This window comes from Cibotium barometz, chromosome 18 (assembly GCF_041138505.1).
Source record: "Cibotium barometz isolate CiBa-2024 chromosome 18, ASM4113850v1, whole genome shotgun sequence".
NCBI classification, from domain to species: domain Eukaryota; kingdom Viridiplantae; phylum Streptophyta; class Polypodiopsida; order Cyatheales; family Cibotiaceae; genus Cibotium; species Cibotium barometz.
This window is the reverse complement of record NC_141063.1, coordinates 8,289,186-8,301,269: the sequence shown is the minus strand read 5'-3', so window position 1 is coordinate 8,301,269 and position 12,084 is coordinate 8,289,186. Positions and strand designations below refer to the sequence as shown.

Below are 12,084 nucleotides of genomic sequence, written 5' to 3'. Positions count from 1 at the left end.
TTAAGCCCACGTTAGTGGTGTGTTAAAAACTGCCACGCTGAGCTTTTTTTTGAAAGGCCACGTTAAGCTTTTTTGTTAAAAAAGAAAAACATTGTGAGCCTTACAACCAAACTCCATGCTGGTTTTTGTTTTTTGTTTTGTTTTTTTTTTAGAAAGGGGTTGCCGTCAATAAAATGCGCGCGAGGTCCTTCAAAAAGCTAAAAAAAACATGGAGTCTAAAAAAATGTGAAGGCGGAAAAAGCATCGCACCTTGGCTGCATGCCACCTGCCAACAGTAGGAAACGAAAAAAGATAGGAGGCTCGGTTCTCTCTCGGTCTGACTCACAACCTACAAGGTTTCCTTCACTTGCCTTCCCACACTTGCAAACAAGCAAAGCTTTCCCTTCACTTGCCATCTTTCACGACCCACATCTTGACCACAACGCTCCCACACGTGTTCCAGCAATGCAAAGAAAACGAACAATTCTAAAATCAGAATAAAAACAGGCTATGACATGAACTCATACATTTCCTTTGATCTTCTCTTCTCTACCTACCGACTTGCATGCCCTCGAGGCACGCTCTGATACCATTGTCAAACCTCCAGGGTCTCCTCGTAGGGCATACCTGCAACAAGACTCCAAACTTGCAAAACAAAGCTATAAAACCACGAAGGGGGGGTGTAGGCTTGACTCACCACCCAACCACGACAGCCGTGGGCAAAGCCACAAGTCTTGGTTGTCCCCATCAAGCCACGAGCTGAGCCGACTAGCTATATGTACCAACCAGTCTCTATCCCATGACGTTCCATACCGCCATGGAGCTACCCTCGCGGGCCTCGACACTGGTGTCGGCCTCGACTGCATGAAGCAGGTACACGTCTGCACTAGATCCAGGCTCTTGACCGCAGAGCTCTCGCATAGCCTCATGAGACTCTGACTGACCCTAGCCACCCTTTATAGGCTTTTGGCCGGTCACTGGGTGTCCACACATGGGTGCCTGCCTGTTAGTCCATCATTAGCCTAGCTCGCCAATCTGACTGCCTAGCTCCAAGCTACCCCAAGCCTCGAAGCTAGTCTTGTGTGCGTGCTGCACACAGTAGATACACTTTGTGCACATGACATTAGGGAAGCAGGAATCTAGGAAGGGATCTCGGTGATGACTGGCAATGGAGAGGGCGGGGATGGGTGTCGAGATTTCTTGAAGACATGCATTTCTCCAAGGCCTATATAGAAGCCGTACATGCCCGCATCTATTCCCCTTGTTGCGCTATGATGCACATAAATTCTTGGAACATGGTGTTTGTATCACCACCATTGATGACTTGGCTTCCAGAAGCGGTCGTTGTCGAAGAAACAGATTCTGTAGGGATCTGGTGCGCTCCCTTATCGTCGGAATTCACCATAGTGGGAGTGGTCAAGTTTTTACCTTGACTGCAATAATACCATCCACTATGTGTGGGAGATGTTTCTGGCTGCTTCGGAGGCTATAAACCAACCCTCCTTCAAGGGACAAGAGTCACACACGGAACGGGAGTGCAACCGGCATCTGAAAACCACAAGCGAGAAAAAAAAAATCTTTTTTTTTTCTTGGCTGAATCTTTTTACAAAAGGCAAAGCTCTAATACCACGGTAACATGCAGAAGCTATCATGTGCACAAGGCAATGCTATGGCTAATCCTTGAGTATATCTCGCATCACGCAGCAGTATTAGGTGCATGTAGGCATCTTCACCAACATGCATCAGGTCGCCAGCAGTTCAGCACACATATTAGGTCGGTAGGAGTAGAATATCAGTCAGCAGCATTGTGTAAGCGTCGGCACCATTTATGAGTAATTTAGGTCCAAAAGTTAGCATTTTATGCTACATATTTTATGTCAGAGGACAAATCAGCTGGCCGACAGCAGTTGAAGCTGGCTGACCAACATATCAACATCATATATAAGAACATAGCATATTAGCTCATAAATCATCTTTCTCCCTTTTGGAGATTGGTCATAAGTAGTCAGTAGCCCTTTTGGGAAGGCCTATGGCCAAGCATAAATGTGACCTTTTTCTATGTACATAATACATTATACTGGAAAACTGTCTCTCTCTCTCTCTCTTCTCTCATGCTTGTTGCATTAATGCTCCTACAGGGTTCTTGAGGGCTCCGATGGCATGAAGGTTTCTGTTATATGTACATTATGTGTGCTATATTATATACACATAATGTACATATAACATATTATGTTATATGCACATTATGTGTGCTATATTATATACACATAATGTACATATAACAGTTTCCGCTATGTCACATTGGTATCAGAGCAATAGGTGCAGCCACATCACCAAGCACTGGAGGTCCCACAGTGTCACATCAGAATATGTGAAGCTTCCATACCTGGACTAGTAGTCATGCCTTGACTAGTAGCCACACCCACTCTACCTTCATAACGCGAGGACCAACCTCCACCCAGGGGCATCATACTTGCACCACAAGGGCATTGTTGCAATTCTCAAATGCATTGTCATAAGGGGTGTACAGGTCCAAGCAAGGTAAATGCAACCAGTTAAGAAGCATCGGGAAGGTCAAGCATGCATTTGGTGAATCCTAAGCATTTAGCGCATGGAATTTAGGTCCTCAAAGGAGTAGCTTAGTGGCTTCCCGGGAACAGGAGGAGCAGCCTCAGTTAGGTACCTTGTAATCATCAATCATAAGTTGGTGTGTTCAGGGACAAGGGTATGCATGCAAGGGGACAACATTGGAACAGATGCACAACCATGGAGTGGAATTGAGGTTGAACAGAAGATTCAGTTAAGTTGCCAGGGAAGAAGTATGACAAAGTTGGAATCCCAGAGCAATCAAGGGATGATGACCGTCATCCAAAGTCAGAGACGGAAAAATTTGAATTCCCGTCATCAAGCTCAGCAGGAGGGGATGTCACGTGCACAAGGCAGTGCCATAGCTAATCCGTGATCATATCCCGCATTAGGCAGTAGTATTAGGTGCATTTAGGGCATCTTCATCAGCATACATCAGGTCGGCAGCAGTTCAGTACACATATATCATGTACATAATACGTTATACTAGAAAACCTGTCTATCTCTCTCTCTTCTCATGCGTTTTGTGTTAATGTTCCTACAGGGTGCTTAAGGCTGCGATTAAGGCATCAAGGCTTCCGCTATGTCACAGAAGCTTACAGACAGGATTATACTTTGATAATGAATATTGAGCCCCTTAGTTCCTGACGATTGCACAAAGAGAGAGAGAGAGAGAGAGGGAGAGAGAGAGAGAAATGAAATGAAATGAAATGTTATATTAACGTCTTCAAAAGGCCATAATGACCTATGAGACCAAAAGTTACATCATGGTGGATCTGATACAATGTCTGGATAAAAAAAAAAAAAACCCAGAAAATGAAAAAATAAAGATGATACTACTGGCACCTAAAAAATGAAACTGGAACTGGAAGGTACACTATGGAGGTACCTCCATCTCATAATATGTGCCGCATCGGACACTGGCGGATCTCCTCAATATCCTGTGTGGTCAGCACCCTGACTGGGTGTCTCGCATGCCTCGCAAGAATAATCCGAATCTGCCGCTGCAACATCCGTCTATGCTGGGATGCCCTCCTCCGTGGTCGTGGGCGTCTGGACCACCCAAGCTCAATCGCACGATCAATCAGTGTACCTCTGGTGTGGGCGGTATCCATGTCCTGCTGCTGCTGTGGTCCATCTGGCGCAGTGATGGCCGGACTAAAGAAGTCTGTAATGTGCCTCTGAGTCTGGCTCTCTGTGCGCCTAAGCAGGCTATCTCTATGTCTCCGCAGCTCAAGCAAGAACAATCCCAAACACCTCTGGTCCTGGTACCCCATGACTCTGGAAAGTGGTCCAAAACCCTCTCTGAATAAACAGTGGAAACGACCACGTATCTCATAGTATGCAGTACAATGGCATATATAATGCAGCTCTGTCTCTGGCTCCCCATGGCATACTCGGCATATCCTGGCCTCAGCTGGTATACCTCTATATCGGCCAATCTCAATCTCAAGCTGGTGTGAGGATGTGCGAATCTGACCAATAGCACATCGTACTGCATGAGACAAGTGTACATCCATGTAACTGGGTCTGATCACAAAACCATCTGCTGTGAGCTGAAGAAAATGTTCTCTGTAGAAAGCCATCTTCGTGCCCAGCTCCTCAGTCGGCTGTATCCATGTCCTCCTAATGTCCAGCTGAACTAAATCCTGACGGATGAGTCTGGTAATCTCTGTCCGTGTAAGAGTGAGAGAGGGTGCCTCCAGAGAATACTGGAAGGGAGGCAATCTGTCCATGCTAAAACCATGTGCCTGGAACCAAGATGTCATCTGTCCATACCAACAAGCCGTGTCTCCCTGTAAAGCTAACTGTCGGGAGGACTCCAGGGTGAGGCGTGCATATCTGTCTCGGGGGAGATCCCACAAGCCATGTATGTAGGAGACTGATCTCGTAAGAGCCTCAATCACCAGAGGGGCAGCCGCCAGCTCTGCTCGAATAATCTCATGAGGTACCACAGCCTTGGCTCTAATAAGCCTAGCAATCATAGATACCAAAGGCCTCTCCATACCTCTCCACCCGCCTGCGCTGTGATGGCCCACTGAAGGTCCCCATATCTGCACTCCATAAAGCATAGCTGATGTCACTAGAGTGTCAAAAAGCCAGAGTTTTGTTCGAGGTTCCTGAAACTGAACCTGCGAACACATCCTCTCCAAACCACCCAGGGCTGCATGTGCTCTAGTCAATCTAGTCTCTGCTGCTCTCCTCATCGAAAACACTGGCCCACTGAATACTACCCCAAGATATGTATATGCATCTGTATACTCCACAATCTCCTGCCCATATGTAAATGTGGAAGCTGATCGCCGAACCCACTGTGGCGTGGTGTTAAACACCATAACCTTGGTTTTGCCAAGGTTGACAGACAATCCACTATCATGTGCAAACTCATGTAAAGCATCCAGATGACGCTGCATACCCTCAGGAGAGTCAGAGATCAACACAATATCATCAGCATATAACAATAGTGGGATCCATGTACCTGCTAGCTGGGCTCCTCTGTCCCCCAATCTCTCAATGTAGTCAGAAGCCTCATCCACATACATACCAAACAGTGAAGGAGATAACGGGCAACCTTGCTTCACTCCTATAGTGGAGTGAACCAAAGTAGAGACCCCCTCTGGGGTGCGTACCTGTCCTGCAACTGATCTGTATAAAGCCATAATTCCCCATATGAGCTCTGTGGGTACCCCCATCTCTTGTAATCGCCTCATCAATCTGGCTCTGGGCACTGTATCAAATGCTTTGCGGAAGTCTACAAAGCTACAATAAATCCGTCGCCCATGCGACCTGCCCTCCTCAATAATGGCCCGGAGAGTCAAGATGTGGTCAAGAGTAGAGAAACCTCTCCTGAACCCTGCCTGTCCCTCTGCTCGAATGCCAACTCTCTCTGCCCATCTACTCAACTGCTGCTCAAGAATGGATGCATACAATCGTGCTAGTGTGTGACCAATCATAATAGTGCGATAATTCCCTGGCTGCATAGGGTCCCCTGACTTGAAGATAGGCACGATGGTGGACCTACTCCAAGTCTCGGGTAAGCCTTCGCACATAGCACGATTGAACATCACTGCTAGAAGCTCTGCCAGCATGTCTCTCGCATGAATAAAGTGCTCAGCAACCAATCCATCGTGATCATATGCTCTCCCAGTCTTCATCCTATCAATGGCCTTCCTTACCATCTCTGCGGTAAAGAAAGTACATGTCTGTGGGCATGGTGCTGGCGGGTCAGGAAAAGGTGTCTGTCCAGGAACTGTATATAGAGATGCTGCATAACTACCCCAGACCTCTGTAGAAGTGATGGCCAAAGCAGGGGAGGACTCATGAAACAGACGCCAAGCCTCCCTCGAATCCTGGCTCAAGAACAGCTGGTATAATTCCTGCTCTAGCTGAGCAAGGAAGGCCCGCTTCTTCCTTCGCACAAGGCGTCGGAAGGCAATACATGACTGTCGGTAAGTAGTGACTCCCAAAGCAACCTCCCGCTGCAGTCGGGCTCTGGTCTCTCTGCACTCCTCATCATACCAGCTGTTCTGGGGCATACATCTAGAATGCTGTCTCTGTCCAGGCTGAGTATGTGGATATGCCTCTCTCGCTGCATCATGTAAAGTCTCTGTCAGTATATGGGTCAACTCCTCCAAAGGTCTCCCTGGCTCCTCTTTGTACAGACGTCTATAAATCCCATCCGTGTAGACAGCATCAGTCTCTGAGGTAAAAGTATATCGAGTGTGATCTGCCCCTCGTGTCCTCTGAGCTGTGGTAAAGTGAAAAGAGATAGTCAATGTCAACAATGCATGATCCACTACTACCCCAATGGGCCGAGATCCAACTGTGAAGTCCTCAATGCATGAAACAAAGCTGGGCATAGCCATAACATAATCCACTGTGCTAGCACCATGTCTATGTGGAAAGCAAGTAAATCCAGCTGCTGACGGAAACCTCTGCAAGCCATTAAGTATGGCCAACCCATGCGCAGTCCCCATATCTACCAAATATCTCCCATACTCTGTGCACTCCACATCCTGTGAGCTTCTGTCTAATCCCATATCCAGAGTGTCCAACTCTCTCAGCATCTCCTCCGAGGTATCATAAAAGGCTGTCTGGCGGTTGCCCGTCCGGGCATTAAAGTCCCCTAACAGGATGATGTCTCCATCCCTAGAGAACTCCCATATGTCATCATCTAGCACAGAGAAAGGAGACTGCCCTCTAGGTGCTGCATATGTCGATGTACTAGGAGCAAAATAGCATATGGCAATATACAGGAATCTGCCTGTGTCGGCCCTCAGTCTCACCCACATATATCTGGCCTGATCATCTCTCCGAACTATGTGTATAAGCGGTTGCAGCTCCTCCCTGAAAAGAACTGCCACCCCTCCTGATCCTCTACTACTGTGTACCGATCTCGTCCCTACTCTGCAAGCTGTCTCCCATCTGTATCCTGTCACCTGTGGCATCATCTGACCAGGGGCCTGGTGAGTCTCCGAATAGAAGACTATATCTCTATCTCTAAAGCTGTCCTCAAAGGCACCTACATCAAGTCTGAGGGATCCATTGCAGTTCCAGGCTGCCAGCTTTAATTTGGTCCCATAGGTCTCGCACCGTCATGTAGAGCGTCGCTCCACGATGACCACCCTCCCTTCTCTATAAAATGCTATCTTACCCTTTTCTCTTGCTGCTCTAATCTCTGGCATGACTTCCTTCATATGTGCAAGCTGTGAAAGAGTAAGATCATCACCAAGAAAAATGCCTGTATTCTTTAAAGTGGGTCGTCTCTTCAAGAACTCCTTCTTCGCCTCAATAGAAGGGAAGCGAAGTATGAGAGCTCTTTCCTTTGATGTTTCCCCGTTGCCTCCGCTTTTTTTGCCCACTCTCCAGGCTTTTGCGTGTGTCGGACTGTCAATCCCCATCAACACCATAAGCTCTTTCACCTCCTCTTCAACTTTATCCCCGTCTTTAAGGCCGGTAATCCTCACATGCAAAGCACGTGTACGTCTTCGTTGTTCCTCTTCCAAAGTCATATTAATGATTTTAGGTGTAGGGGTTGTTATCTCCTTACCTTTACCCTTCTTGGCGACCTCTATCCACTTCTCCGCTTCATCCATCTTCTTTTGCGTCTTGGTGATGACTTCCACCCATGAGGAAGTCTTTGCTTCCTGTTGCTTCTCTTCTTCCTTAATTGCCCGTACTTGTTCCTTGATAACCTTGAGCTCTTCTATCATGGATGGCTGAATTTCACCTTCTTCAAGTCCACCATTTGCCTTGGCCTCTGCAAGCTCCCTCTGAAGAGCTGAAATTACGCCTTTGAGCGTGTTGACTTCCCCGTGAAGGTCTTTGACTTCCACTATGAGGTCCTCCTTCTCCTCTTTCCACCGCTTACCCTCATTGAATACCATTTGGAGAAAGTTTGCTTTCTCCTTCCACCATCCCTCCATCTCTGCCTTCCATTCCTTCATTTCCTTTTCCACATTTGTTATCCTCTTGTTTGTGACCATAAAGGTCGCCTTCGTCGGGTTGCGCAAGGGTGAAGCCATGGAAGAAGTGAGAGAGAGAGAGTTATGCTGCTGCCTTGGGGGCCTGAGCAAGGGTGGCTGGGGAAAGGGGAGCACAGGCACAGGCACACGTGGGGAAAGGGAAGCAAGGGTGGCCATTGCCACCAGACCTGTGCGACGTACAGCACACGTGGGGAAAGGGAAGCACAGGCACAGGCACACAGCCTAACGGAGAACAAGGGTGGCCATTGCCACCAGACCTGTGCGACGTACAGCGAACAGGGCAGCAGGCGGGGGAAGCGAGCAGGGCGGCGGCGGCGGCGTACAGCGAACAGGGCGAGCAGGGTGGCGGCGGCGGCGGCGGCGCACAGCGAGCAGAGAGAGAGGCAGAAGCGAAATGGCGGGGAGGGAGGCAGAAGCGAAATGCTGGACAGAGGCGAAATGGCGGAAAGGGAGGCAGAGGCGAAATGCTGGCGAAATGGGTGCAGAGGCGAAATGCTGGGCACAGGCGAAATGGCGGAAAGGGAGGCAGAGGTGGGCAGAGGCACAGGCGAGAGAGAGAGAGAGAGAGAGAGAGAGAGAGAGAGAGAGAGAGAGGTGGGCAGAGGTGGGCTGGGCACAGGCGAGAGAGAGAGAGAGGTGGGCAGAGGCACAGGCGAGAGAGAGAGAGAGAGAGAGAGAGAGAGAGAGAGAGAGAGAGAAGAAGAAGAACAACAACAACAACAAAGACAAGGTACACCAGATTGGGTCCCAAATACCCTCTGAAGGGCCCCCACCAAGGACTGGTGTATTTGCTTTATTGAATGATGAGAAAAAGACTGAGTTCTGTAGTTTCACCTTGGCTGCAAATCTGCAGCCTGTAAGTACCTGACTCTTGACCTTCAGGTTCACTGTTTGCTTAGGCTTCCCTTGGCTGTCCTGGCCCTTGAATACCTTCAGCACTTTGTGCATATGAGATGGTGAAATCCTTAGACTAGCTTATACTTTTATACTTCCCAAAAGGCTGGTCGGTGGACTGAACATCTGGGTGCCACTTGCGGATGAAGCTCCACCTCCCGTGCCTCCGGTAGTTCAGGAGGGGTGTCCCTCTCCTCCCCTCCCCCGAGTACAGACTCGTGCAAGGTGACCCATCTAGCGGCAAACAAAATGCTGGCTGGGCAACCTTGAGAACTCAATGCTCTGCAAGAAAGGGGTACCATCCAATTTAGGGATCGCTATTTGTAAAGGAAGGTTCTTTGGAGAGGCAATAAGGACAGGTAGGATCAGGAGCCCAGCTGCTGTTGCAACAGCAGTCTCTGGCGTGCCCCGTGGGGATGGGGGGTGGGGGCGTGGGAGGGAAGTGTGTGGCTCAAGAACCTGGTCCAAAACTCAGCCAATCATTGGGAGCAGAGCATGATACTCCTTTGGGAGGCCGGGGAAGCAAACTGAAACTGGAAATCTGAAGCTCTTGCCAGTGGTTCTGAATATGAAGAGAATCCATGCTTCCACTTGGCGAAGTATACCTAGGAGCCTTGTACTACAAACGGGCTCGATGACAAGGTCTTCACTGCCAGCCTGCCAGGGTGGCTGAGTATTCAATCCAGATACAATCGTTGTCTTTCGTTGGTGCAGGCAATCCTCAACAATACTCATTATCTAGCATTGGCAGGACATCTACTATACGCCTGTGCTCGCCTACTAGGTTGGCTTGCAGGAGGTCTCATAGTTGTCCCCGGGCTGGGTTGCTGCTGACAAATCTGTACACTAGGGTCATGGCTTTAAGGGAAGTCACCGAGCTGGTGAGGAGCTGGAGGTCCGTGTTAGAAAGTTGGCAGTTGATGGCAGCTCGGTGGCTGCCATGGAGTCCTCTTGAAGGGGAAGGCCAAAGAGTGCCAGCAAGGAGCAGCAGAAAAGGGGGGTAGGGTAGGTGAACTGGAAAAGAAACGGAAGGAAAGCAGGGCAAAGATTGGTGGGGGGCTGCAGAAGGGAAAGCAGGCGGGGACCTGGTGAAGCCAGGAAAAACCAAAAACCAGAAAATGGGGAGGGATATGCAGTGCAAGCAGAGGAAAGGGTGGGAGAAGAGGCGTGCAGATGAGATAGAAGGGCGGGGGGGGGGGGGGGGGGGGGGGGGGGGGGTGGGAGTTGGGTTGGTTCAGCTCGAGGTCGCACTCTTCCTTAAAACATTTGCATGGGTTGAAGCGTCATTATTGAGCTTATAAAGAGGCCATTTTCAAAAACTGCATCACCATTGGGCTTAATGGAGGGACCATTAAGAAAAAAAACCTTGTATATCACAGATGTTCAAAGAATATTTATAAAACCTTTTATCTACGAATCTACCCCTTTTTGGGCCATTACCATTAGACATACCGGAGGGATCATTATTAAAAAATCCTGTTAGTCAGGTGTGTTTGTAAAGGCTCTCTAAAACCCAATACCTATCCTTTTGGGGCCACTAGCATCGGGCTTACTGCACTTCAGTGTTGCTTTTGTAATGCGTTTGGTGCCAGCACTTGCTTTTTTTATTTAAGGCATGATTATGGTCATTTGTACATGCAGATTTGCGGCAGCTATAGCAGATTCAAAAGTTGATTGGTGGGTGATGAACATAGTACCAATAAATGGTCCAAACACTTTGCCTGTTATATATGACCGTGGGCTGATAGGTGTGGCTCATGATTGGTAAGTCATGCAAGCTTGTACCATCCCCACCTTATTGCCACATGTTTTGCATGATGCTATATCATATGTAAAAAACATGTTTGATGTACCATCCCCACCTTATTGCCACATGTTTTTGAATGCTTTAAGACATGTGATGATATATCATATGTAAAAAATCTGTTTGATTTTGCACTGTGTTGCAATGTGTTATTGTACTTAACACATTTTCTAAGGGGAGACATTTGCAGGTGTGAATCATTGGATACTTATCCTCGTACTTATGATCTTCTCCATGCAGCCGGCCTGTTTACTTTGGAAAAAATCAGGTGAAGAGTTCCTTAACAGTATAATATCTATCATTTCTGTAAGGGTGCTTGTGTGCGCGCATATCCACATGCATGAGGTGACTGATACCCAACTTACCCACATGCTGAATTGCAACCTCCTTTCTGCAGATGCAGTGTCGCACGCATTGTTTTGGAGATGGATCGCATCTTGCGTCCAGGTGGATCCGCTCTAATTCGCGACTCTATAGATGTAATACAAGAAGTAGAAGCCATTGCAAGGTCAGTAAGGTGGAAAACGCGTGTCTTGGAGACTGAGAGTGGCCCTTATGGAAAAGACAAGCTGCTTTCTTGCAAGAAGCTCCTTTGGCATGTATAAATACATGATTAATGTAATGGGTTGAAATTTGTTCTGTTATCAGAGAGGCTTTATTCTTGTAAGGGGTGCTAGTGACATTGTAACATGTAGACCATTTTTTGTGGAAGTCCATGCTTCTATGGGGAACAGTAACGAGAGAATGGATTCAGAAACTGTACAGCCACTCAAGCTTGGAATACAAATTCAGATTCTTTATATCCCTCTAGTATAGCAAGGTTCAGGTGGTAAAAATTTCACATCAAATAGTGGCATTATTCTTGGAAACTCAATTACAGGGTGGATGTTTTGAAGTGACCTCATAAGACTAACGCTTTACTTTGTTCTTTAAAGCTACATCTCAAATGTGTGTGTGTGTGTGTGTGTGTGTGTGAGAGAGAGAGAGAGAGAGAGAGAGAGAGAGAGAGATTTTATTAATGCTTTCAAAAGACCCCGAGGGTGGTCTATGAGACCAAATAGTAGTGCAGTATCTCCATAAGAAATACTCAGTCGTGGAAGAACCTGGAAAAGAAACTAGGTACCTAAGCTAAAAAACATGTCTCAATGAATACAATATAGACCTAGCCATGTGGTGGCTGATACAAGGTGCCAAGAGTGTGCAATGGAGTCATCCAATGGTACCATCCTCCATATCTCCCATACACGACGGGAGCTCTCCACATTAGCCGACGGATATCGTACCGGGGTAGTGGAGGCTGAGATCCTTGAGGTCGGGTGCCTAGCTCTTAGAAGA

The 12,084-nt window shown here is 47.8% G+C and overlaps 1 protein-coding gene across 1 annotated transcript in view; it reads left to right on the top strand.

The window, feature by feature from the left end:
- LOC147628877 (putative methyltransferase PMT11) overlaps positions 1-11,551 on the top strand; it is a 53,014-nt gene extending 41,463 nt beyond the window's left edge. The window contains exons 7-9 of the mRNA XM_086812051.1: positions 10,587-10,709; positions 10,940-11,017; positions 11,147-11,551. Of these exons, the coding sequence (XP_086668177.1) occupies positions 10,587-10,709; positions 10,940-11,017; positions 11,147-11,354 (409 nt within the window). The 3' untranslated portion in view covers positions 11,355-11,551. The remainder of the gene's footprint in view (positions 1-10,586; positions 10,710-10,939; positions 11,018-11,146) is intronic.
- The last annotated feature ends 533 nt before the right edge of the window (positions 11,552-12,084 follow it).